General features: G+C 39.9%; 1 protein-coding gene across 2 annotated transcripts in view; it reads right to left on the bottom strand.

Moving 5' to 3' along the window:
* Positions 1-1333: 1333 nt before the first annotated feature.
* The window catches only part of VTA1 (vesicle trafficking 1), a 29465-nt gene continuing 6975 nt past the window's right edge, over positions 1334-23823 (bottom strand). Inside the window, exons 2-8 of one of the 2 annotated variants that reach the window (XM_083733979.1) lie at positions 22144-22238; positions 19665-19792; positions 18936-19011; positions 11446-11551; positions 9890-10057; positions 8287-8367; positions 1334-2449 (exon numbers count right to left, since the gene is read on the bottom strand). In XM_083733979.1, the coding sequence (XP_083590105.1) occupies positions 2304-2449; positions 8287-8367; positions 9890-10057; positions 11446-11551; positions 18936-19011; positions 19665-19792; positions 22144-22238 (800 nt within the window). In that variant the 3' untranslated portion in view covers positions 1334-2303. Of the gene's footprint in view, positions 2450-8286; positions 8368-9889; positions 10058-11445; positions 11552-18935; positions 19012-19664; positions 19793-22143; positions 23821-23823 lie in introns of both variants that reach the window. The other variant, XM_083733980.1, reaches the window with a different exon arrangement.

Below are 23823 nucleotides of genomic sequence, written 5' to 3'. Positions count from 1 at the left end.
AATAAAGAGTCCACTCGTGATTTACCAGTGTTTCAGTGCTCAGACATCGTTCCAGTGATCCTACGCTTTGTCACTAGATATCTTGGTCATCGAGCCGACAAAATCTATTGTAACAGAATTCCACTGAATTAACAAGTAGAATAAGGAAAATTAAAATTAAAAATCAAAATGAGGAAAATCAATGTATTTTTAATTTTTTAGATAGTTAGCGACAAAACGTTGGATTATCGGAATGACATCTGAGCACTGAACCACTGGTATATCACAAGGGAACCCTTTATTACTTGTATCTCCTGTAAGAGGGCAGGCAGCAGCAGTGGCAGTGATCAGTAGAAGTGGAAGACACTCTCATCTTCCCACCATCCATCCTTAAAGAAGGCAAAGGGCTTTAATATGATAAATACCTAAGTTTTCATCGTCACTGTGCACACACACACATGTGCTCATCAGCTGAGGCTTTTTTTAAAAGTAAGAATTGCGTGCTGGATCAGGCCAGTGGCCCATCTAGTCCAGGATCCTATCCTCACAGCTGGGATTCCAGCAACTGGTATTCAGAAGCATATTGCCTCCAACAGTGGTGGCAGAACATAACCATCAGGGTTAATAGCCACTGATAGCCTTATCCTCCATGAATGTTTCTTTTTCTTTTTTGAATGGTCAAGTGATGGATAAAAGAATGGACAAGCCTGCTCCCTCCCAGCACATGGATGTTCTTCCTGCATGTGCAAATGATTGCTGAGTTCAAACATATTATGGATTGGTTCTAGTTTAATGGAGTCTAAACACCTTGTGGAATATAAATGTCTGAATATATTGGGAATGTCTAGTATAATATACACTGATAGATTTAACTCAATACCCTGCTTCCGGGCAAGATTCCAGGTAAGATTGCAGTTCTAGCCTTGAGCCGATTATTCCTTTCAAAAAGTTATTAAGCTTCTAAGTCTGAACCTGGTACTCTGAACTTGGATCAACCAAAATGATTGAGGGTCGATGCCTCCATTCAACAGCCACTGAGTGGATCCTATGGGGTGGTGCATCAGGCATGGAGGAGAGCAGTGGTGACAGGCCTACAGTCTCTTGGGAAGATGCAGCCATTGATAAGTAGGCCGCCTTTTGTGTGATTTCCCAACTTGCCTGCCCAATGTCCCACCTGGCAACTAAAGAAAGCTTTGGGCCATCCAATCCAATTCACGCTGATCTGTGGCTGTGTGTACCTGACTCATCCAAGGCCCTCCGAGTACACCTGATCTGAATCGGGCCTCAGCTGAATCCGATGCACCCCTTATCCCATTATGTAGAAAATACGCAGGACTAAAACTAAGACTAGCGATTTAGTGCATTTGATACTAAAAGGCTTTTATTCCTTATTAAACAAGCATAGACACCTGTTAACATTATATGAGTAATTCAACACCACATGTAAAGGGTGCAGGATGCTTTAATGGAGTCTACAATCTACTATTAGTTGAAAACTTAAATTTAAGTAGCAATTTCCCCATCTGGCTACAGATGCAAATAAAAATACCCCCAAACCCAAATAACAGCAAATCCAGATACTTCGTTATAGCAATGGCCTCTTTCTAAGATTCAGAACACAAATAATCTTGAAGTTCAGGATGCAGCCGGCTTTTGGACTTCAGACACATCTTTCCTTTGATTCCTTTTATCTTCATACATGAAATAAACCGTACAAAGGGGAAAGAAACCAGAAACAAAGTACAGCATAGAGCTTTGATGAGTGCTGGAATCACACAGCATTAAGATGCTTTTGCCTCAAGTATCTTTAAAGCTCCCTACACCTTTCTAGTCCTCAAAAAAGCCTCCTTCTGCCTCTTTTTGGCATATCACAATCTTATGGTATAATGCTCCAAAATGATCACCTGAACTTTAAAACCCTTCTGCATTTCCAAATTATTTTATTTTATACTTCAGATAAATTCCAAACGCACTAACTCCCCCTTTTCATTTTAAAATAAATAAAAATTAAATGTTTTTTTTTTTTTTAGTAGCTCAAATGTTGGGGCATTCTGCAACATTGGACAAGAAATGCCTCAAATTTGGCATCTCGTGCTCAAACCACTGTCCCCAGATGGTTCTTGTTTCTCTGCCAATAAATGAAGACAGGCTGTAGTTCCAGACTAGACTACAGAAAGATCTGATAACAGAGACACAGATTTTGTTTTCTTGTCACAGAAATCAAAAGCTTTTGTGCAACCGTGTTCCCCCGACAGGCTGAAGGTAGGAGTAATGGACTGTTCAAGTTTTCGAAGCGCAAGTCATGAATCCGGTGGACAAAGGCATCATTCTCTGCCTGTAGTCAGTAACTTGAGGGCTTTCTGTAGATTTTGCACAGCAGTGCTCACATCTTCATATTGCAAAGCACTGCCAGCATATTTGCAATATTTCTGGGCCTTGGCAAAGTCTTCGGGACTCAAATGAATTTCCCCTGTGAATCAAGAGAGAGGATTAAGAATCAAGGCCACTACATTATGCACATATTTACTTAACCACTTGAAATGCTTTGGAAATATCAATGGTGAATGCTAAAGTTGTCTGATACCCTTTATGAGTAAGCCAATACTTTGAGAGAGATTTGCCCTTTATCTGAAGCCACTAAGGAAAGCTTTTAAAAACGCCACTCAGTTAAGGGTAATCATGTTACAATGTGCACAAAAACAAGGACAATGTCTCATGCGTTAACCTTACATTTCCTTCCCTCCCGCTCCAGCCTGGAACACAACTAAGGCCATTCATGCCGCCTTGGTGTAATTTGTCTAGATACGGGAACATCCCGTTACAAGATACACCCATTCCTTGATGCAAGATATGCACACCGTCACATTTCTGTCCTCAGGTTAAACAGTGTCAAATATGTACTTAATGCAGCAACAATTTAATATAGAATGATATACTTCTGCCTATTTGTATTAAAAGAAAATGTCAGGAGGTGCTCACTTGTAATAAAATGATACAAGTTCTCCAGAACTAGAGCAAACTTGTGAAAGTTTGTTACTGTTAATGTCTCAACAAAGTACGATACAAAGCAGAAGGTAAGAGGAAAGGTGGAATAAATCCTCTGGCCTGTTTTGTCAGTGGTATTTAGCCATTTTTTAAAAAAATCTGCTTCATTTTGTTTGCGTCATTGTTAAGTAAGTGGCCTTGGGCTGATGCTTGCCTGAATAAAGATGGCAATATTAAGTGGTTAGTGGCAAAGAAACAAGCCTACATAAATAAGCTAAAGTAAGAAAGAGCAGATTCCTTTGGATCACAAATCCCCTATTAGGGCTACTACAACAACACAAAATGTTCACAAATCTGCCAACAGAATGCCAACAAATGCTGCCATGTCTGAGGCTGCATTAACAGGAACAAAGGCAAACAAACCAAAGGAGTAGGCGGAGGGAAAAATCTGTTTATCTTTTATGATGTTCTGTGGTCAGGGAGACCAAGAGGGTATGGTGAAGTATATTCTGCATACTGATTTACAGAACAGTCTTAAGGTGGTGGTAGATTTAAAGGTAGAGAAATTGCCACTTCTGAAGCTCGGCCAACTCATGCCAAAAGATGTGTGTGGATTTTCTGTCGTTTGTTTTCCCCCATTCAGCCTTTTAAAATTCCTCCCTTCAATGTTAATGGGAGGGAAAATAACTATGCCTGTCCTAGGACTACAGTACTTTTGGGGAACAAGGAAGCTTTGGACTGGTGAACCAAGGCCTTCCAAGATGCAGCCCAGAAGAAATGCTCCATTTTGGGCCCTCTGTCTATGCAGCACCACCAAAGACAGAGACAACACTTCCCGCTAAACCGGGGAGGCCGCCATCAATGGACCTCCCCCTCTCCACTGGAAAACAGCTTCCAGCAGCTCCTTCAGCTCTTGCTCCTGGAAGTTTAAGATTTATTCCTTACACTAACCCACTAGAGTTTTATTTGATTTGTAGCTTGCCCCATTCCAAAGGCTTAAGATGAGTAATAGCATGTTAAAACACCTTTACAAATCCTGAATTTCAGCAGTTATATTGCTCTAGTCCTAGCCACCAGCTGAAAGAGTATCTCACACAGCTTTTGGAAGATCCTCATATTTGAGCTTTGGTAAGTCTCCAAGGGGAAGAATATTCTACTCATATTGAAGAACGCCCCCTGAGAGGATGACTCAGCACCTCTCTGTATGCCCTTAGTTCAAAACTGGCACATGTTTTGAAAATTTAAGGCAGCAATCACAGTCAATCTTAAGAGGTTATGACAGAACATAAAGAACCAGAAGCAGTATGTTCTAGCTGCAAGTCTCCAGTATTAACATGTGTTTTTATTGTATTGTGTTTAATTTATTATGGCTATTTGCCTTGGAGGATCTGTGTTGCGCTCAAAGGCAGGTCAAAATGTTTTATAAAAAATAAATAGTATTTTGTATGTACACACTACACCCAGGAAACTGCTTCATATGTGGTAGAATATTTTATACATACAGTTTACAATTTATAGCTATGCCCTCCACCAAACTAATCATGCCAACAAACTGACCAGTTTAATTTATGTCAATTCATCATCTTTTGTTTGACCACAGACAAATATTGGTAAATATTTCAAAAATCCACGATGCATATGGTACTCGAAGAATTGGCCTGTTGTCTACTTAGGCCAAGCCGCCTTTAAAAACTGGTGTTTCTTATTTCAATAATTGCTGTATTTTGCTAAACATCACAATCCTAGGCATGTTTACTCAGATACAAGTCCAATGAGTCCACCTGAGGTTTAAGGGGCATTCCTAATCCTGAATACTGCCTGGTGGGACCGAACAGAGTGGTGGAACAATGGCTGTGCAAAATGGCTGAGGTGGGGAAGAGTAGGCATGCCAGCCTGGAGTTGGTGCAGTGATTGGGCCCAATGCTGATGACAGCAGGAAAGGCTCAGGATCCAATGGATCCCCGGCTGGCTCCCTATGCTTGGTGTACTCTGTTTTGGGGCTTGTTGCTGGTTGCTGCCAGCAGGGATCCCACAGGTGGCACTGTTTTCTGCTGCAGCGTTCTGCTGGCAGAAGGGAAAGGTGTGTGCCAATGAAGTGACACTGGTGTCACCCTGTAGATGGTGGCTGGTAGATGCCAGCAGGGCTGGGAGGAGATATACCTCTGTTTAATTCAAACTCACTCACCACTCCCTTGACTGGGGGGGGGGGTGTTGCTCTGGTACTCTGTAGTTAAGTGTGTTTGGGATTGCAGACTTGCTCATGAAGTTTGTTCAGAGCAGCCTTTCTCAACCTTGGGTCCCTAAATGTTGTTGGACTACAACTCCCATCATTGCTAGCCAGCATGGTCGGTGGTCAGGGATGATGGGAGCTGTAGTTCAAGAACATCTGGGGACCCAAGGTTGAGAAAAGCTTGTTTGGAGTATTGTCTAGGATTCAATTTTAGAACAGCTGTGCAGTGGAGGCATCAATCCTGCCTGGTCAAGGGTGCTGCTTTGAGAAAGAGCACCCCATTAAATTGACACATGCATGTTGAATTATGGTTTTTGAAAACCTTAAACAAACATTAGCCACACCCTTGAACTAATTTGGGACAGGATCCAGGGTGGAACAGGATTTCCCCAAGTCATCCTAGGGTGGGTTAGCCAAATTCAGAATCCACACATTAAGGCCACAGGGCAAATGCATGGACTATAAACTAGCCATTCTATCAGAGCATTAAATGTTACACTAATTATTGTGTAAAATACTCAATCACTGTCAAATAGACCAAGTTCAATGCTGAATACACAGGACTTATATTACTTTCCTAATTTAAAATACTAACACAGTTCCAACTGTGACGTGCACAAACTGATGACTGTTCAAGTTCACATTTAACATTTAGTCAAAAGTGACCTCTCCTCCTTTTGAAAAACACAGCAAGAACAAATTACCCCAAAGACCATCTTGAGGACATTTTGTTTTTTCATATTATGATGCCAAAAGCAACTTGAAAATCATTCTTTTAGAAAACAGCCAAGGCATCAGTCCAGTATTCAACTGAATTTCTGGAACAAAGCCTAAATTAACCAATCTAATCTTATTTTTACAGTACCTACTCTATTACATGTTCTGTTGGCAACAGGCCTTATTTATTATTATTGAGGCCCACTTCAGATACCATTATAGCAACATGTCAGGAAAGGGTTTATAATATTTGTAAATGAAAGGGAGAGAAAACTGGAGTTATTTCAAAATAATGAACATTCAGAAAGTTAGCTTACATGCTAACTGCTTTTAAATCTGCATCATTTGAAAGGACTAAATTCTGAAATACCAAAAATATTGACACATGGGTGAAGCTGTGCTTTATGCAGCCTGAAAGAAGCCAGACTCTCTTCAAATCCAAGGATAATATTGGTATAGTAGTTATATTCATTACTTGAAATGTGACAGTGCAGAGTTAACTTCCACCAAATATGAATCTTTCAGCTAGACAGTTAAGGACCTGATATGGGAACTGAAAATCCATTTAGATCAGGGATAAAGAAATTAGGCTAACAAGGAAGGAAAGCTTTTTAAAATGAAAACTGGTGTCTGACAAAACTTGTATCTGTTTAAAAACTGGCTTCACACTTGCTCCTCTGAGATTACAGAATTTGCTTGAAAAGCATACTTTTATTCCAAAACAGTAGTTATATTTATCTGTGGCTGCAAACAGAGACATGTGGTACCTTAATTATTATTTTTTTAAATTGCTGGGACATAAGCTTTTGAAGCTACAACCCATGTCATCTGATCCATTAAGAGAATTGTGTGCATTGTCTCAAGTGGTAGATGCACAAATCCAGATCAATACCTGCTACCCAATGCCCTTTTGCAAACCCAGTTCCTGATTTGCCAGGTACACATAATGTTTGTATAGTCCATATACATCCATGCCTGTGACCTTCACTCCAGCTCCATTACCCTTAAATGACCCCGCCCTCCTTTTGCTGCCTCTTCTGCTTGGAACTGCATCCCAGGACACTTTGAGTGTTCTTTCAAATCTCATCTGTTCAGCGATGCCGTTAGCACAACCCCCTAAATACTCTACTGTAACCAAGCCTGAGTACATGTAACTGAAATAAGGCATTCTTTTCCTGCTTACCCCGTCTTTACTTTCCTCCCTTTCTGTTCCTCTGTATCAAATTATAGCCTGTAACTTTATGGGCAGGGACATGCCTTTTGTGCTGTGTAAGAGCACTGTGAGCATTGATGGTACAATAGCAATAATTACTGCATTATCACATTGAATAAGAACACACAAGGGGATATTGCTGAAGGTGCATTGCACAAGGAGAAACAAAAACTACTTCCTATTGGTGAATGGGAGATTATGGAGTGGGTTTCAGATTGTAGAACTCAGCACGTAACAGTATATGTATATGGAATTCAAGTGCAAGGGATTGCATGCCAATTACAAAAATGATTGCAGCAGTAGTTCTTGTATAGCTAGACAACCCTAGGCCCCCAAATCACATCTGTCTGCCAATGCATTATTTTGTCAGCACATTATTGCTGGGCAGCTTTATGCCACACCCACAGAATGGCTGTTTTTGGAGAAAGGTTAGTAGAGAAACTCTGCGGCACATAATTTCACCAGCCCTAGTTTCCTAGTCAAACAAAAATAATGACAACACAGTATCAACAGTCTGATTCTGGTTAATAACTTGGCAAATTAAACATTTAGTATGATCTAGCAGGCAGACAATGCAAAGTTGATAGGCCAATTCTTATGCCTGTACAATAGGGCAGCCTTTAACCTATACTTAACAGTGGTTAAAGGAAGAATTTTAGCCTCAGCCAATTTTTCAGAGCTGGCGCCCTTCATCCTCTCCTCATTTTTATAGTCTACAAGACACCGAGGCTTGTTCTGAGAAAGTATTTGAAAACATACTCCTCTGTTAGCTGTAAAATTACCGAATATCCAAGGTCTACAGTGGTGGGGGTGGTTATATTTCTAAAAAAAATTGCTTTCACATATTATTATTCCTGCAAGGCCACTTTCATAACACATTACCTCTCAGGCACAAGCTGGAATGTCTAGTCGAAAGAGTATTTTCAGTTACATGGGCAAGACTTTTGCTACTCTGCAAATGTAACTTGAATTCCCGATTCAAGATTATAATGATGGTCATAATCTTAAATACTCTTACTTGTGAGTAGATTTCATTGGACTCAGCAAGATTTGCTTTCAAGTAAATAGATGTGCTTCTAGCTTTAGGTATGAAACTCTGTTTTAATGCAGGCTGCACCCAATCCTTTTTGAATTATGCAGATCACGGCGGGTGGGGGCTTACCTGTAGGTTGGACATTATAAAGCGAAGGATCTACTATGGGAATATTCTGAGGTGTGGGTTGAATTGTACTGCTTGTTACACCTGTTAGTAACAAAAAAGGGATTTGTATATTTATATCAACATTTGCAAATCATTCGTCTTCCTATTTGACTTCACAGATTCTCTGTGAGGATATTATGTTCCAGACCATTTTGGAATAATAGCCCCATGTAGATATCTTAATACCAGCCTTCTGGGATTCATAAAAATAACACATGGTACGTGCACATGACATTCTGTGGTGAACAAGTTTATAGAACTAAGTACAAGCGACCATCTGAGTAGCCTTCCTTTGGCTCCATAAGGGTCAGAAATACCTGGTCTGAGACCACTTTACTGTGTTGAAAGAAAATTGGAAAGAAATTAAGAGATCCTCTTTGTTAAAACCTAAGTGAATGTTTTAAAAAGCCACAACCACCTTCTTACCAACTCACAATGCTAATAGTGTGAGCCCAAGCATTTTTACTCAGAAGAAATCCCACTTCTCAGCTGTGCTTACTCCTAAGTAAGTGTGCCTTAGTGTTTATATATGGGCATTTCAAATTTTCCATCCCTAAATTTGTTTAAACATACAAAGTCAAGATGATGTTATTTTATTTTTTCAGACGTACCAGTGTTTAATTTAACCTTGCTTTTGGCTACTGCAAACCTTCCGATTACATTTTCCCCAAGAAAATCCACATCTCTGTTGCCAAACCTTTCCTTTCATATGTATAAAAGAAAAAGAAAAAATAGGACCTGTAGGCCAAGATGCAAAGAGTTACTTTCTTTAAGCATGGCTAAGGTATTGGGTGTGGCCAGTAGGATTTGTGAGTTTTTCCTCTATGAACAGGAAAACCTCTTGTCCTATCACAATCCATTTCTTAAAAGTCTACTGAGTTGCAGCTTTCTGTGCAGCATGAGCAGCTGCTGTTCAAAAAATACAATGTGTGCAGAAATAGTTGCAGAGGTCTTTGGATCCAAACCATGCAATTTAAGTGTCAGTATACCACACCCCAAATACATACAAACCTTTTGCCTCTGATTGTTCTTGTGGTTACCTTTGCTTAATTGATAACCTAATTTTATTTTATGGCAGAGGATTAATAGGCAAGCAAGAAAATTATTATAGCCCAGTAACATGAAGTTGAATTGGAAAAAAAAAATTGTGAAAACATCTATAACTAATATGGTGTCATATATTATTTTATATAATATCATTGCTCTTTTAATTTTATACTGGTCAACTTCACTTAAGCTTTAAATTACAGCCGTACCTTGGAAGTCGAAAGGAATCCATTCCGGAAGTCCGTTCAACTTCCAAAATGTTCAAAAACCAAAGCATGGCTTTTGATTGGCTGCAGGATGGTCCTGCAGCCAATTAGAAGCTGCGGAAGCCCCATTGGATGTTCGGCTTCCAAGTCAATGTTCACAAACTGGAACAGTCACTTCCTGGTTTGTGACGTTCAGGAGCCAAAATGTTCGGGAACTAAGCTGTTCGACTTCCAAGGTACGACTGTATTACACATTTGACGAAATCTAACCAATGAGACTAATGGGTCTGAACATATGTAAAGAACATTACCTGTGCTATGAGGCACTTCAGCGGGAGTGTTAGCTGGAGCATGCGCACCGGGTGGGATTTGTATGCCCGTGTAGTTGCTTGTGGGCACATCGCTTGATTCAAACGCAGAAGGTGAGTGAGATCCTGGGTTCAATGGAGCAGGGGACCCAACCTCTTCATTTTCATCATCTTGTAGGTAAAGAACAGAGGCATGTTGATTTTCCCCACCCCATTAAACAGCAGTGAAATTACTTGCAAATTTATACGTATTTCATACCACTGCCTGCAAATCAATGTATTCTAGTCTAACCTACTTTACATGATCACTGGGAAGATAGACAAAAGAACCGCCCTGGAATATTATATGCTCCATTACATGTAGAAGAGTGTGAAGGCAAGGTTTAGGCTAACAGATGACTTGAGGTACAGAGGATCAACATTCATCATCTGCACCAAAAACACTCTCTAACACTGCACTATGAAAGACTAATATCACTATGATTATTTTAATTGAACATATATTCCCAGGGAATAAGATGCTATGCTAGGGCATAGTGAAGTGCTTCAGTAAGCCCCAGAACAAAACCAGATATAGAATGCCATGTCACAGTGCAAATATTTACAATATGGTTTTCAAGAATTACAGGGAGAATAACACTTTTAGAAAACATGGAATTTTGTCAAGATACAGAAAGTTAGTTTCATTCTGTTTCAAGACTGACTTTTTCCACTTGCAGAAGAGAGAAAAAAGTGAGCAAGCAGAAAGGAATGGGGGAAGTCCTTCAGTACACTTAAACAATGCTGCTTTTCTTTCCCAAATGCACAAAGCAAGAATTATTAGACGTTCTTTGGGTATTTTGGAGTACAAATACATTTCCATACGAACTTTGGCACTAAAGAGACCCTAAACCTTCTGGGTTATGTGACACGTAAAATGGAACTACTGTATATCAACAGCCTTTAAATATGATTTTACCAGTTGTTATCCTACAGATAAAGTAAAAATAGAACATTAAACACAACAGCAAAAAGGAAAACAGGTAATCTAGAGTATTTTAAATATCAATGCTATTTTTTTAAAAAAGGAGTAAACATTCAGACACAGGTCTATGGTCAAAAATGTTTTCCAAGACAGCAAAGACAGCCGTCTAATAATTCTAACAGAATATTTTTAATGCTATTAAAATTAAATGTGCAAAACACTCAGCAGTTTTCTCTCAAGCCAAGAAAATCAATGAAACCAGCCAAGATAATGTAGCTAAGGCCAACTAGAGTCTTAACAGATGCAATCATTAACAAGAGAGGAAAGGATGGCAACCCTCCTCTTCTGCATTGCCCAGCATATGCAATAAAAGAAAACGAAGTGGAAGATTAATACTGCTCAGTCATATTAGCACCTTTGCATCTACTGACCTAAAAACTGGAAAGTGGGACTGATTGACTTTACATTGAATAATTATGCAGAATTACTGCTTATACATCTTCTTGCATCATTTAAATGTAAATGATTTTACATTTGATTTTAAAGATAAATCAAAACTATAAGCAATATTCGATATCACAAAATAGTTACTCACATTCCCCTTCCATTCCAGTAGGTCCAGATTGTGGTGTTTCTCCATTCTTTAGACAGTTATGAATATATGCTGCCTTCCACCTGGCATATTTTCTGTGCTGAACATTCTACAAAATAAAGCAAGACATTTATTATTAAATTATTTGATTTCTTAGTATGGGGAAGCTTGGGGCTGCACAATAATACAAGGAAAAGAAAGTTTTAAGCTAAATATTTAGAGTTATACTACTTTGTTAGAACCCACCGGTACAAATCCTTCTGATAGACCACCTTATTCATGCTTTCCACAGAAATGGATTTTTATTCCTTTAATTAATTTAAGGCATTTTATATTCCAACTTTCCGGCAAAAGTGTTAAAGGAAACATAAAAAGGAACAGTTGTTCTTACCATAAATGGTACTTGTTCAAAGATTACCAGGAGTCTCCAAGCTGGTAGTGCTTGGAGCTCAGAGACAGGAAACACCCACATTCAACAGAAAACCTTCTACAGGTTCCTCATTTGAGAATAATACTTCCTGTTTTCAGATGGAGACTGTGGCTACTGTGCCTGAAGCAAGGCCCTTGCACAGGAAGCAGATATTCTCATAGAGCTGGGCTACAATGGAGGGGTGGGGGCAGACTGGAGCAAGGGACCACAGCCATGTTGTCAGCAACAGGGCCACTGCTGTTTACCAAGAAAGCCCCTCCACAGGTGCCTTGGGAAGTTTCCTCCTCAGGGTTGTTTGCAGATAAAAATGGCGGCCACGGCAGAGGCAGAAGATTCCAGTGACTGGGAACTGACTGTGGCTACTGAGTATGGCCCACACCCTTGCTAGGCCTTTAGTTTAATAGGTGGTGCTTGGGATTGTGAAGCTGGCAAGGTGTTGCTCACTGTGAGGGCTGTAGGCATTAAAAAAGCCATTTTTGTCCGCCAGGAGTGGGGAGAGAAAAGACGGGGAGGGCAAAAATGGTTTGTTTGTTTGTTTGTTTGACAACTGTTAAACAATGAAAGAGAATATAACAGGGGAGGACAGAGAGAGCAAATAATCAGGAAAATATTCTGTTAGGATAAAGAGGTAACTAGCAGGAGGTGCTCCAAACTGATACAGAAAACATACTGAGCCTAAAAAGGAGGGGAGGTGTTCCCTGTCTCTGAGCTGCAAGGGAACCAGCATTACTTGCCTGGACACCTCTGCCATCCACGAGATAACCAATTCTATGCAATATGAACATAACATCACAAAACAGCAAACACCAGAATGCAAAAATACAGAAATACAATACAGCAAAGAGCTTCGGAAAATCATTTCTCCCCTTCCTTCTTGTAAGACATTAAAAACTGATTGAGTGTTGAACACTGGACAGACTAACTGTCAGGGATGCTGTAGATGCCTGCTGCACTGCAGATTCTGTATTGAGCAGTTGGATCCCATTATCTCGATGTTTCCTATTTAGACTCACAGTCAAAGGCTCAATCCAGTATAACTTAGAAATGGCTGCCAATGGGATTTCTCTATACCTAGTGTTTCCTGGATAGTGTATTTTTCCTACATTTCAAAACAAATGTCAAAGCACATTTTATAAAACCAGAAACTTTATAACTTTGGTCTTTGTTGATTGCTTCTTGATGTTTCTAATCTGTTGTTGTTTAGTCGTTTAGTTGTGTCTGACTCTTCGTGACCCCATGGACCAGAGCATGCCAGGCACTTCTGTCCTCCACTGTCTCCCGCAGTTTGGAGCTCATGTTTGTAGCTTCAAGACTCATGTTTGTAGCTTCAAGAACACTGTCCAACCATCTCGTCCTGTCGTCCCCTTCTCCTTGTGCTCTCCATCTTTCCCAACATCAGGGTCTTCTCATGAGGTGGCCAAAGTATTGGAGCCTCAGCTTCACGATCTGTCCTTCCAGTGAGCACTCAGAGCTGATTTCCTTAAGAATGGATAGGTTTGATCTTCTTGCACTCCACAGGACTCTCAAGAGTCTCCTCCAGCACCATAATTCAAAAGCATCAATTCTTCGGCGATCAGCCTTCTTGATGGTCCAGCTCTCACTTCCATACATCACTACAGGGAAAACCATGGCTTTAACTATACGGACCTTTTTGAGATTGCATCCCAATACAGCTTTTGCCACTCTTTTGTTGACTATGAGGGCCACTCCATTTCTTTTAAGGGATTCTTGCTCACAGTAGTAGATATGATGGTCATCCGAACTGAATTCGCCCATTCCCGTCCATTTTAGTTCACTGATGCCCAGGATGTCAATATTTATTCTTGCCATCTCATTTTTGACCACATCCAACTTACCCAGGTTCATGGTTCTTACATTCCAGGTTCCTATGCAATATTTTTCTTTACAGCATTGGACTTTCCTTTCGCTTCCAGGGATATCCGCAACTGAGCGTCCTTTCAACTTTGGCCTAGCCGCTTCATCAGCTCTGGATCTACTTGTACTTGTCCTCCGCTCTTCCTCAGTAGCATGTTGGACGCCTTCTGACCTGAGGGGCTCATCTTCCAGCGTCATAACTTTTATATGCCTTTTGTCTTTGTCCATGGAGTTTTCTTGGCAGGGATACTGGAGTGGCTTGCCGGTTCCTGCTCCAGGTGGATCACGTTTGGTCAAAACTCTCCACTATGACCTGTCAATCTTGGGTGGCCCTGCACAGCATAGCTCATAGCTTCTCCGAGTTATTCAAGCCCCTTCGCCACGGCAAGGCAGTGATCCATGAAGGGGTCTAGCATGGGCCTAATCTATACAGACATTTTCTGTGGCTTGAAGAGCAATTTACCGCATAAAATACTTCCTTATATAAAAATTATAAAACGAGTTTTAGTGTTAAAGTCGATGGAGGGTGCTTAATAACTTGTACAGGAGAGGGTTGCTAGAATTTAAGTGCTAGGATCTGGATGTGAAGAGACAATGTTTCTGGTATGTTTTCTGAAGAAATAACTTTGGTATTAATGCCTGCCAAAAGAGATTGCATGTTTTAGAAGAAACCTATAGACTCCTGAGCCTACAGATTTGTTCTAAAACATGCAATCTGCAAGTGACAGCATAATACAAGCCATGAAAAGACGAAATAGACTGGTCCACCTTGTATTTATATCCCATGATGCTTCAACAACTAGATAACTTACTGCTTGTCTGTCTATACTGATTTCACTAAAAATGATCGCAGCCTTGGTGATCCAAGACATCTGATTGTGGTGCTTGATGTACAATAGTTCTTTCATTTATGCTGCAGTCACCAAGTGTTGAGCACATATGTACAAACAAAGTCCTTGGTGCCTTCCACATAAACATCTGGAACATCCTTCGGGTTTTACTTGTCAGTGCAATTGTTGCTTTTAGCAATATTGTTGCACTTATTGGCTTGGAGCCAGAGAAGAACTGGCAGAAGGTGGCCGGGGGGGGGGGGGGATCTAAAGTGCTGGGAAAGAAACTAGCTAGAATTTTGAGTTGCTAAAAGTGTGACTGGGGGAAAAATGCATAGACACCAATTTCAGGGCTTCATTCTTTATCAAGACAATATGTTCTTCAGCCTCCCAAATCTTCAGTCCAAATGAGAAACAGCCTACAGGACTTGTTTGAAAATCGTAACTTCACATGTTTTTATTTAAAGAGGCTCCAACTTAGGGAAGGTGCCTTTGCCCCATTTTCAATTATCGTCTCCTCCTTTTGCATCACAGCCCACCCCATTCAGGAACTGTTTCTTGACTCCTAAGAGAGGCTTTTTGGGGTGCAGGCTGCCAGCACGAGAAAAAACACCTTTTTCTATACCCCTTACACTGGTTCCTCTCTAGGTCTAAGTCTCTTAAATAACAGCATACTTGTGAAGTACTTTTTCTTAAATGACTGCCATAGGTTGGTTGGCTTGTTTCACACTCTGACTCAACACTTGGGAAGCTGAAATAGGTATTGCTTTGATAAAGCACGATAGAATGAGCTCCTGAGATGGGTTTTCCTGCATCCCCGCCCCCCATTAATACCTTCAGCAACTACTAATTTCTTCTGGCTATATAGTTGTTTTTTAGTTCAGCACTTTAGGGCTTGCAACATACTGCTAGCTATCCAATAATCAACACTGGACACAAGGAAAACATTTCTGAACCTTCCCTCTCTTTTCTCTTTTCTCTCACTGTTCTGTAGCACTTAATACCGAAGCTTATTAGTTTTCTCTAATTTCTACTCTCCATGAGCTGGTTCTTTCCAAAATACGTCTTAACAGGAAACAGTCACAATAACAGGAATGCAGTCTAGTTCTTACGGATGCTGGGTTATTTGCTCCTTGGAACATTTGTAGCTGCTGAGGAGGGAAGGTCATGACTTTGAATCTCAATGGGAATCATCCCTCTAACCTCAGGGAGGCATTGAATGAAGAGACTAGTTTACTGATACATATTTTCTGAATGTGCAAAATAATGTTACGATTTAGCTATTTTACATGCATGTACTATAAATTATCTGCAATAGGCAGTATTCTACCACCAAAACATTTTCTAGCAGGAAATTATTACAATGTACTTATGCTAACCATTTTAATTTCTTACTCTGGTTTTTGTAAAGATATGTTAGGATTTTCATTAAAAAAAAAGGCTCTTCAATCTCAGAGCTGCAGGCCTTTTTCATAAATTACAGCAAGTTCATGTATCCTGCTTCTGGGATGTGAATTACTTTAACATGGGTTTAACTAATTTTATAGTCATTCCAGAACCCCTTTGACAAGCTTTGAAATTCGCCTACTCCAACTTTATGAATTTTATACTTCTGTACAAGGCTTTCAACATTTCTGACATATTTTTCCATCCGGGCCTCTTAATTTTGACCATTTTGCACAATTCCTTCAAATTTATTTTCCGAAGGACATGCCAGAAAATGGAACATCTTGTTTAGAATTTATCTGTTCCAGCATGCCTCGGACTAAACCTCCTGGTGAACATGTGTAAGCAAGAGAAATTAACTAGGGAGCTGGCACACATCTTTATTTTAAAGTAGTCTTCATGATGGTTTCCATTTCCCCCTTTTATTAGGCATACTTAACTCTAATCCTGTTCAGCCAAAATAAAGAGTCTTTGTTTAAATAAGAAATCTGCCTTGAGAAGTTGCTCAAATTATATTTACCCCAGTTATTTAAAACCAGGGATGGGTCGCTTAATAGGCACAAGTTGCATGCAAGCCTCCAAACCCTCCTTTACAATCACTGAGATCTTCCAGCAAAAGTGTGACTAAAAAATTTTATTTTGTTTTGTTTTTAAAAAAACATGCCTAGAGCATGATCTGACACATCTGCCATTCTTAACATACAATCTACTTAGCTGCCATGTTTTTCCTGGATCTCTAGGCCCTTTCATCAACTAAATCTACCACTTTGCACAAGGCAGTAACAGCCTTTTACCTTAAGTACCCAAGGCTTATTGTACAATATATGATATCTGGATCTTCATCACCTTTTTAAGAGTTAGTGTCTCAAATGGGACCTTCTATAGACTAGTCCTAATGGTGACCAATGGTTATGAAACGATCCTATTTCTGATATAAGTAACAGGCTTACAGGCTTAACGGCAGTGAATGGCTATGGCATATTATTTTTTAAAACACTCGTTACATTTCCCCTAAAATATTTAAAGCTTTATGGGTCTAATTCTTCTGAAGACAAGCAGTTTTTAATGGGGGAACAGAAGTAGATGGCAGTAAAAAGAAGTATCTTAGTTTCTCTTCCCAATACTCCCCCAACTATTCCCTGGGGCAACCAATAGTGGAGCCATACTGTTGAACACACTACTGCACTTTGGCCCTTTCTTTTCTTATGCAAATTTCATTTCTTGTCAATAATGCTAGTTCAGGTTAGATATAAGGCCCTCTAGTCCCAGCGCAAGATCCCGCTGTTTGTTCCCAGTTCCTGAATCACAAGTGTATTTTACGTCTGTATTGTTCCTTGCAGAGGACTAATGAGATATATTTCTCAGTGATACAATAGCTATTAAGAAGTGCATTCCACTCCATTACAATTCATTTTCACATATAAGTAGTCTAAGATCAACTACAGGACAATCAAAACGCCCGTACAATTTTAATATTTATTTAGAAGGCCTTCCTCCTTGAGATACACGTCCTCCTTGCTTTGACTAGACATCAGCTGAAGTAATTTCTGTTTACCTAAGTTTTTACAAATGAAGTCAGATGGGTTAAACCAATCTGAAGCTGTTAGGTATTATGCGTGTTTTTACTGCCCTGATCATATGGATATATTCTAGTTCTATTTGGTTATTTATGTTTATTTATTAGATGTATCTTGCTGTTCTATTCTTTATACATTGCCCTGGGCTCTGCAAGATGGAAGGAAAATTCACAAATGCAATAGATAAACAAACAATACAGAATACAAGACCATTTCCTAAATACCCTGCCCCCGCCCCTGTTGTCTTGAGTCCTTCAGGGCTAAAACAACACCTAAATAAATATAAAATTATACCTGGTTAGAGAAATGAGGGTCTTTGCCTTAAAATCAAAGCTAGTATGAATTGAGATCTTGGTTTAGTTGATCATAAGTTATATTTTTCAGAGATAACTGGATTCTCAGCCACCTACTTAAGATCTTTAATTTCTTTTGAAAAAGCAAAATAGTATCATTAAGAACTGAAATTTTCATTTTGATCCACTTCATTTAGTTCCTTAATTCCGTCACTTCCTCTGATTTTATATACCAAATGAGAAGTGTGTAGAATGCTGGTTTTCTTCTTTCCCTCACTTTAAACCATCTGAATGCCGCTAACTCTGAATGCTAAACTCTGCTGCTTTTCAGTTCTATTCAGTGCTACTGTAAAAACTGCAATTAGCAGCTGCTATTCTGTGAAGAAAATAGTAAACTGGGATCCTAAGAACTGTGCAAGTTTTGTGCAGCCAAGTGGACTCCATGGCTTCTGTTTCTCAAACTGCTGCTCCCAAAGTCATATAGCAAACTTGTGTGTAACTCAGAAAACTTCCAAAGGCATTTTGTAATCCAAAGATCTGCTCTTCAAAGTCAAAAATCCTACGATTTCCGTTCTGCGATTCTCTTCGTCTAGCGGTTTTTTCGTCTTGCGAAGCAAGCCCATTGACAGCTTAGCGGATTAGCGCTATTAGCAGTCTAGCGGCTTTTAGCGATCAGCTGTTAAGCGGCTTATCAGCGGATCACCTGTTAAGTGGCTTAGTGGCTTAGGAAAAGGGGGGGAAGCGGGGAAATACCCGCGGGAACTCGCAAGATTTTTTTGTCTTGCGAAGCAACCCCATAGGGAAATTTGTTTTGCGAAGCGCCTCCAAAACGGAAAACCCTTTCGTCTAGCGGGTTTTCCGTCTTGCGGGGAACCACTGTATGTGCAACAGAAGCAAATGGAACATGTTAGTCACAGCTAACTGAAGTCCTATTGCTCTGAATGAGATTTAGTCACGACTAAGTTTAGCTGGACTAGAAACAAAAATCTGTTTCTCTATTTCACGCAATTAATGACATATACTGCTTAACCGTGTAACTTACCTCATCTGTTAGTTCTCCAAACACAGTCAGGACATCTATTAGAAGACTTGCGGTATAAAAAGACTTGATCATATTTCTGGGGGGAGGGGAAAACAATTTGAGTTTCTCAGTAAGATTAAAAACAAAACAAAAATGAATCTTTTTTAGATATTTGCATGTGAAAGAAGGCATTACTTTACCACAGAGGACAACAGATGGCCACCCCACTCCCCAATGCTTACACCTCTTTCTGCAACCTTGATCATTCAGACCAACAGATCTTTTGCATCATATAAATAAATGAGCATACGCTGGTCAATTGTTTTATATTTAACTGCAAGGTTACTTTGCTTGGCGCTGTGGGTTAAACCACAGAGCCTAGTACTTGCCGATCAGAAGGTCGGCGGTTCAAATCCCCGTGACGGGGTGAGCTCCCGTTGCTCGGTCCCTGCTCCTGCCAACCTAGCAGTTCGAAAGCACATCAAAGTGCAAGTAGATAAATAGGTACCACTCTGGCAGGAAGGTAAACGGCGTTTCCGTGTGCTGCTCTGGTTCGCCAGAAGCTGCTTAGTCATGCTGGCCACATGACCCGGAAGCTGTACGCCAGCTCCCTCGAGATGAGCGCCGCAGCCCCAGAGTTGGTGACGACTGGAACTAATTGTCAGGGGTCCCTTTTTACTACTTTGCTTCAATTTTATATTTATTTCAATTAGGTGTTACCATATACATTGCCTCTTTCCCCCCACTTACTTGTGAAATTGCCCAGCTCGGTCTTCATTATCTGCATAAAGAAACATTTTCAGTGCATAATTCTCCACATGGGCACAGCCAACTATTTCCTGAGTAATAGCTTCATTATCACCCAACTGCTTCTTTGTCTGAGAAAATTTAAAGACATATTTGGTTATTTACTAGGCCAGAGAAATGAAACTGCAAGGGCATATTCTATATTCTTAATTCTCAAAGGTATAGCGTGAAGCCACCAACACAGCTGCAAGCACTCTTGGATTCAATCATGCTACTGTATGTCTTCAATGAGAAAATAAGACTAACTCTGTTCTCTAAACACCTTTCCTGTCAATACAAGTTAGCCATATGTTTGCATGTTCCCTCTGCTTCCCTGTGCTGTGGAGGGTGCCATATAGAGATTTCCTATTAGTCCTTGATTTAGCATCCAGTAAATTGGTAAATTGGCTATGCCACCTCAGAGAGTAGGTAAGAACTTGCATATCTGAATGCTCTTCCATACAGAAAAATCCCTCCACAAAGAAAGGAAGGTCTTAAGAGAAGAGTTCTAGCCTGGATGATTCCTTGACATGCTAGTTTTCTGTTTATAGAAAACTATATTTTTTTCCTTGGGAAAGCTTTCTACTATTTGATCCTTGACCTACATACAACACACACACGGGTATCTTAGCTCAGTGAGAACCATTAAACTTGTTGCCCTTTTCTCACTCATTGTTCTTATAGCTAACTGAGCCCCATGCCATATCTATCTATCTATCTATCTATCTATCTATCTATCTATCTATCTATCTAAATTCATATACCACCCTTCATCTGAAGATCTCAGGGCAGTTCACAAGATAAAAGCACAAAAAGTTACAATAACCCCTCATCCCCCATTTGATCTGGCTATATTTCTGCCACTATCTGAACAAATTACTCCTGACATGGGGAGGCCACCAAGAAGAGACTTCTGGTACTTGCTGCAACTCTTTTAAGTGTTGCTACCATGTAGATCAACATTATCAAGTGTTATTGGCAGAAACTTAGAGGTGATGTGTAACACACACTCATTCCAAATTTCTGATGTGGAAGAGCTCCTCACAGCATTAAGCAAATATTTTTATTTGTGCAATCTATTCGGTGGGGGGCATGTAGAGTGTTGGGGAGTATATTTTTAGCAACTGAATATACATTGCAAACTAAGGAATGAAGCACATGCTACAAAGGAAGCAGTGCTTGGAAAGGATAGGCACCATGCAGTCACCAAGTACCAGTCATCACCATTCATCCTCACTCTGGTTTTTTTTTATTGCCTAATGTTTTTAAACTTTATCCATAACCATGAAAACTATGAACCTTAAAAAAAATGAAGCAAAACATATTCAGGATTTTCAAACAACAACATACTGTGCCACAGAGTCAGACTGTGGCTAAGCTGCCACAGTTCAGATTTCTAAAAGTTCTACGACACTTTTGCCTCCCTAACCCGCACATAATAAAACTTTGTATAAAGAGTCAACACTATATAACTCATAACCTGTGTCACAGGCAGGGAAGGTCAATAGGACTCAATAGTTGCCTCCTGTAATTCAGATTGCAACATTTAATATGAATAAAGAGCTAATGAAATGAGAGTCCCTGATTCAACCTAACTGCTCTAGTGACCTGAAGATTTACGGTAATGCTTAGTCAAGCAGTGCATTGCGATTCAAAGACCTCAATTCAAAGATGTTACAGAGTACAAGAAGCTTCAGGTTTCCTAATAAAATCAGCAAAGTAAATAACACTGTTACAGTTACAACAGGTGGATTTAGGGCTCCTGAATAGACTTACTGTTGGCATTTAAAGAAACCTGAGTTTCGCCTTACAAAACAAAAAGCAAGGATATTAGACTACCCTTATATTTCCTGAGCTGCCAAGAGTGTACAGAAAACACTGGGAGGGCAGTCTATTTTGCAAGTAGTACAGAAACAAAATTTAGAGGCCAGACATCTATAAACTGGCAGCACACAGTGGGCAGTTTAGATCACATTCTGTTTCTTTGAATTAAGGATTGGGAACGTGTCATGGCCTCATGTACTTCATATTTATCCCTTGCCTCTTCCCTTGTTTATCAAGGATGCAAAAGAGGCAGCACACATTCCCATAGCCCTATACTAACCAGAGTTACTCTGAATCAAGTCTCACTGGTTTCAATGAGAATTTATTGTAGTATTGAAGCATCAATACTACAAACAATGGTTTGTAGGATAATCGAAACTGAGCCAGAATGTAACAATACAGGAACTATGTGAGATATCTAGCAGTCAAATTTAAACCTTACTGCAGTAAATAATACTATCAACATACAATGCTATATTAGGCCTGATTAGTTGTGCACTGCATTTGTTAAGTGTGTTCTTGTGGAACATTCACTAGCATTATGGTCAATTTATTCTCCGTGAAATCTTCTTTATATACAAGTGCCAAAAATTAACAATACAGCAACAAAACTACTTACAGCTTCAAGTTGATCCATGAGCTTGCATAAAAATTTGCGACACTCCGGGTTTTTACTATCAATCTTCATACCTGTCTGCATAGCATACAAACGGCCTGTAAAAAATAAAGCTTAATGAATGTCACTAATAAAGACAGTGGTACCTCGGGTTACATGCGCTTCAGGTTACATACGCTTCAGGTTACAGACTCCACTAACCCAGAAATATTACCTCTGGTTAAGAACTTTGCTTCAGGATGAGAACAGAAATTGTGTGCTGGCAGTGCGGCAGCAGCGGGAGGCCCCATTAGCTAAAGTGGTGCTTCAGTTTAAGAACAGTTTCAGGTTAAGAAGAGACCTCCAGAATGAATTAAGTTCTTAACCAGAGGTACCACTGTACTATCTCCTCTACATCAGTGAGATTTAAAAATAAAGCAGGGACCTGAATCCAAACAACTGTGCAACTAGTTTTACTTTCCCATGGGCTTTCAGCATATATTTCTCAACACAAAAGCTCTTCTCAACCCATCCATTGTGTGTCATGTCGCATGGCAAACTTCTGAAGCTAGAAGGATCTTCCAAAACAGTTTGTGTGACAGCCTACTCTTTGCTCAAGGGAACAAATAAAAACCCCAGTGGAAATGGCCGAGTCCTAGAGCATATCTAATGAAGCTATTTGTATCCCAGCCATGTTCTCAGTAGATGTTCCAAATTTATGGAATGCCCTACTTCTGGAAGGTTAGCGGAAACATCCTGAGTAGGACAAAGTGAAAAAATAAATGGAGGGGGTGAGCAAATGAAGCAGTCAGTGAGAGTAGGACAAAAAGAGGGCAGGCAACACTGTGCAGTATATTGAGCTGCCTAGCTTTCTCAAGGAGTATTTCTCACCCTCTCTTCTCAATTCAGAGCACTCCAAAGTGGCCAAAGCAGGTGACTGAAGCATGCTCCATACCTCACATGGTACTACTATCTGTAGTGCTACCACCACTCATCTTTGTTCAGCTGCTGCTAAAGAAACTCTTCAAGATAGTGACAAATGACTGGAGTGAGAGTTTCTGCTGGCATGATTTTGAACAAGAAATGAAATTATGCTCAGGGATGATGTAAAGAAATGAAAATATGCCCAGGGATGATGAATATACGCAGTGCCTCAGAAAATATAAGTTGAAACCACGGGTGTTTCAACTTTAAAATACTTTACAAAACCTACTTTGTATTTATGAAGTAAAATCAGGAAGACTGATTTCAAACCAGCATGTTTTTCTAAAAAATATGTTTTGGCAACTTAAAGACAAACTCTTGCATTCAGCCACGTTTCCTAGGAGCAATAATAATAATAAATAATAAAATACCATAGAAAAAGGAGCTGCTCTGGACTCCAGTGTATAAAAATTAGCCTGAGTAGAACACACTACTAATACAATGGATCTAAAACTTAACATTAAATTTTAAACCATTTTAAGAAATCAGTTTTTATTTCTACTTAAGTTATCCGTTAACCACTCTTCAGCTGTAGTTCTCAAAGCAGTTTAGAGAAGTCACAAACTCATAAAAAGATACAATAAATCACAGAGAACAGTCATACCTCGGCTTACAGCCGCTTCCGGTTGCGTTTTTTCAGGTTGCGGACCACCGAAACCCATAAGTACTGGAATGGGTTACTTCTGGGTTTTGGCAGTCACTCATGTGCAGAAGCGGCTA

The sequence above is a fragment of the Podarcis gaigeae genome (assembly GCF_964106915.1).
Source record: "Podarcis gaigeae genome assembly, chromosome: 3".
NCBI lineage: Eukaryota > Metazoa > Chordata > Lepidosauria > Squamata > Lacertidae > Podarcis > Podarcis gaigeae.
The sequence above is the reverse complement of the archived record's forward strand: the minus strand, read 5'-3'. Positions and strand labels throughout refer to the sequence as shown.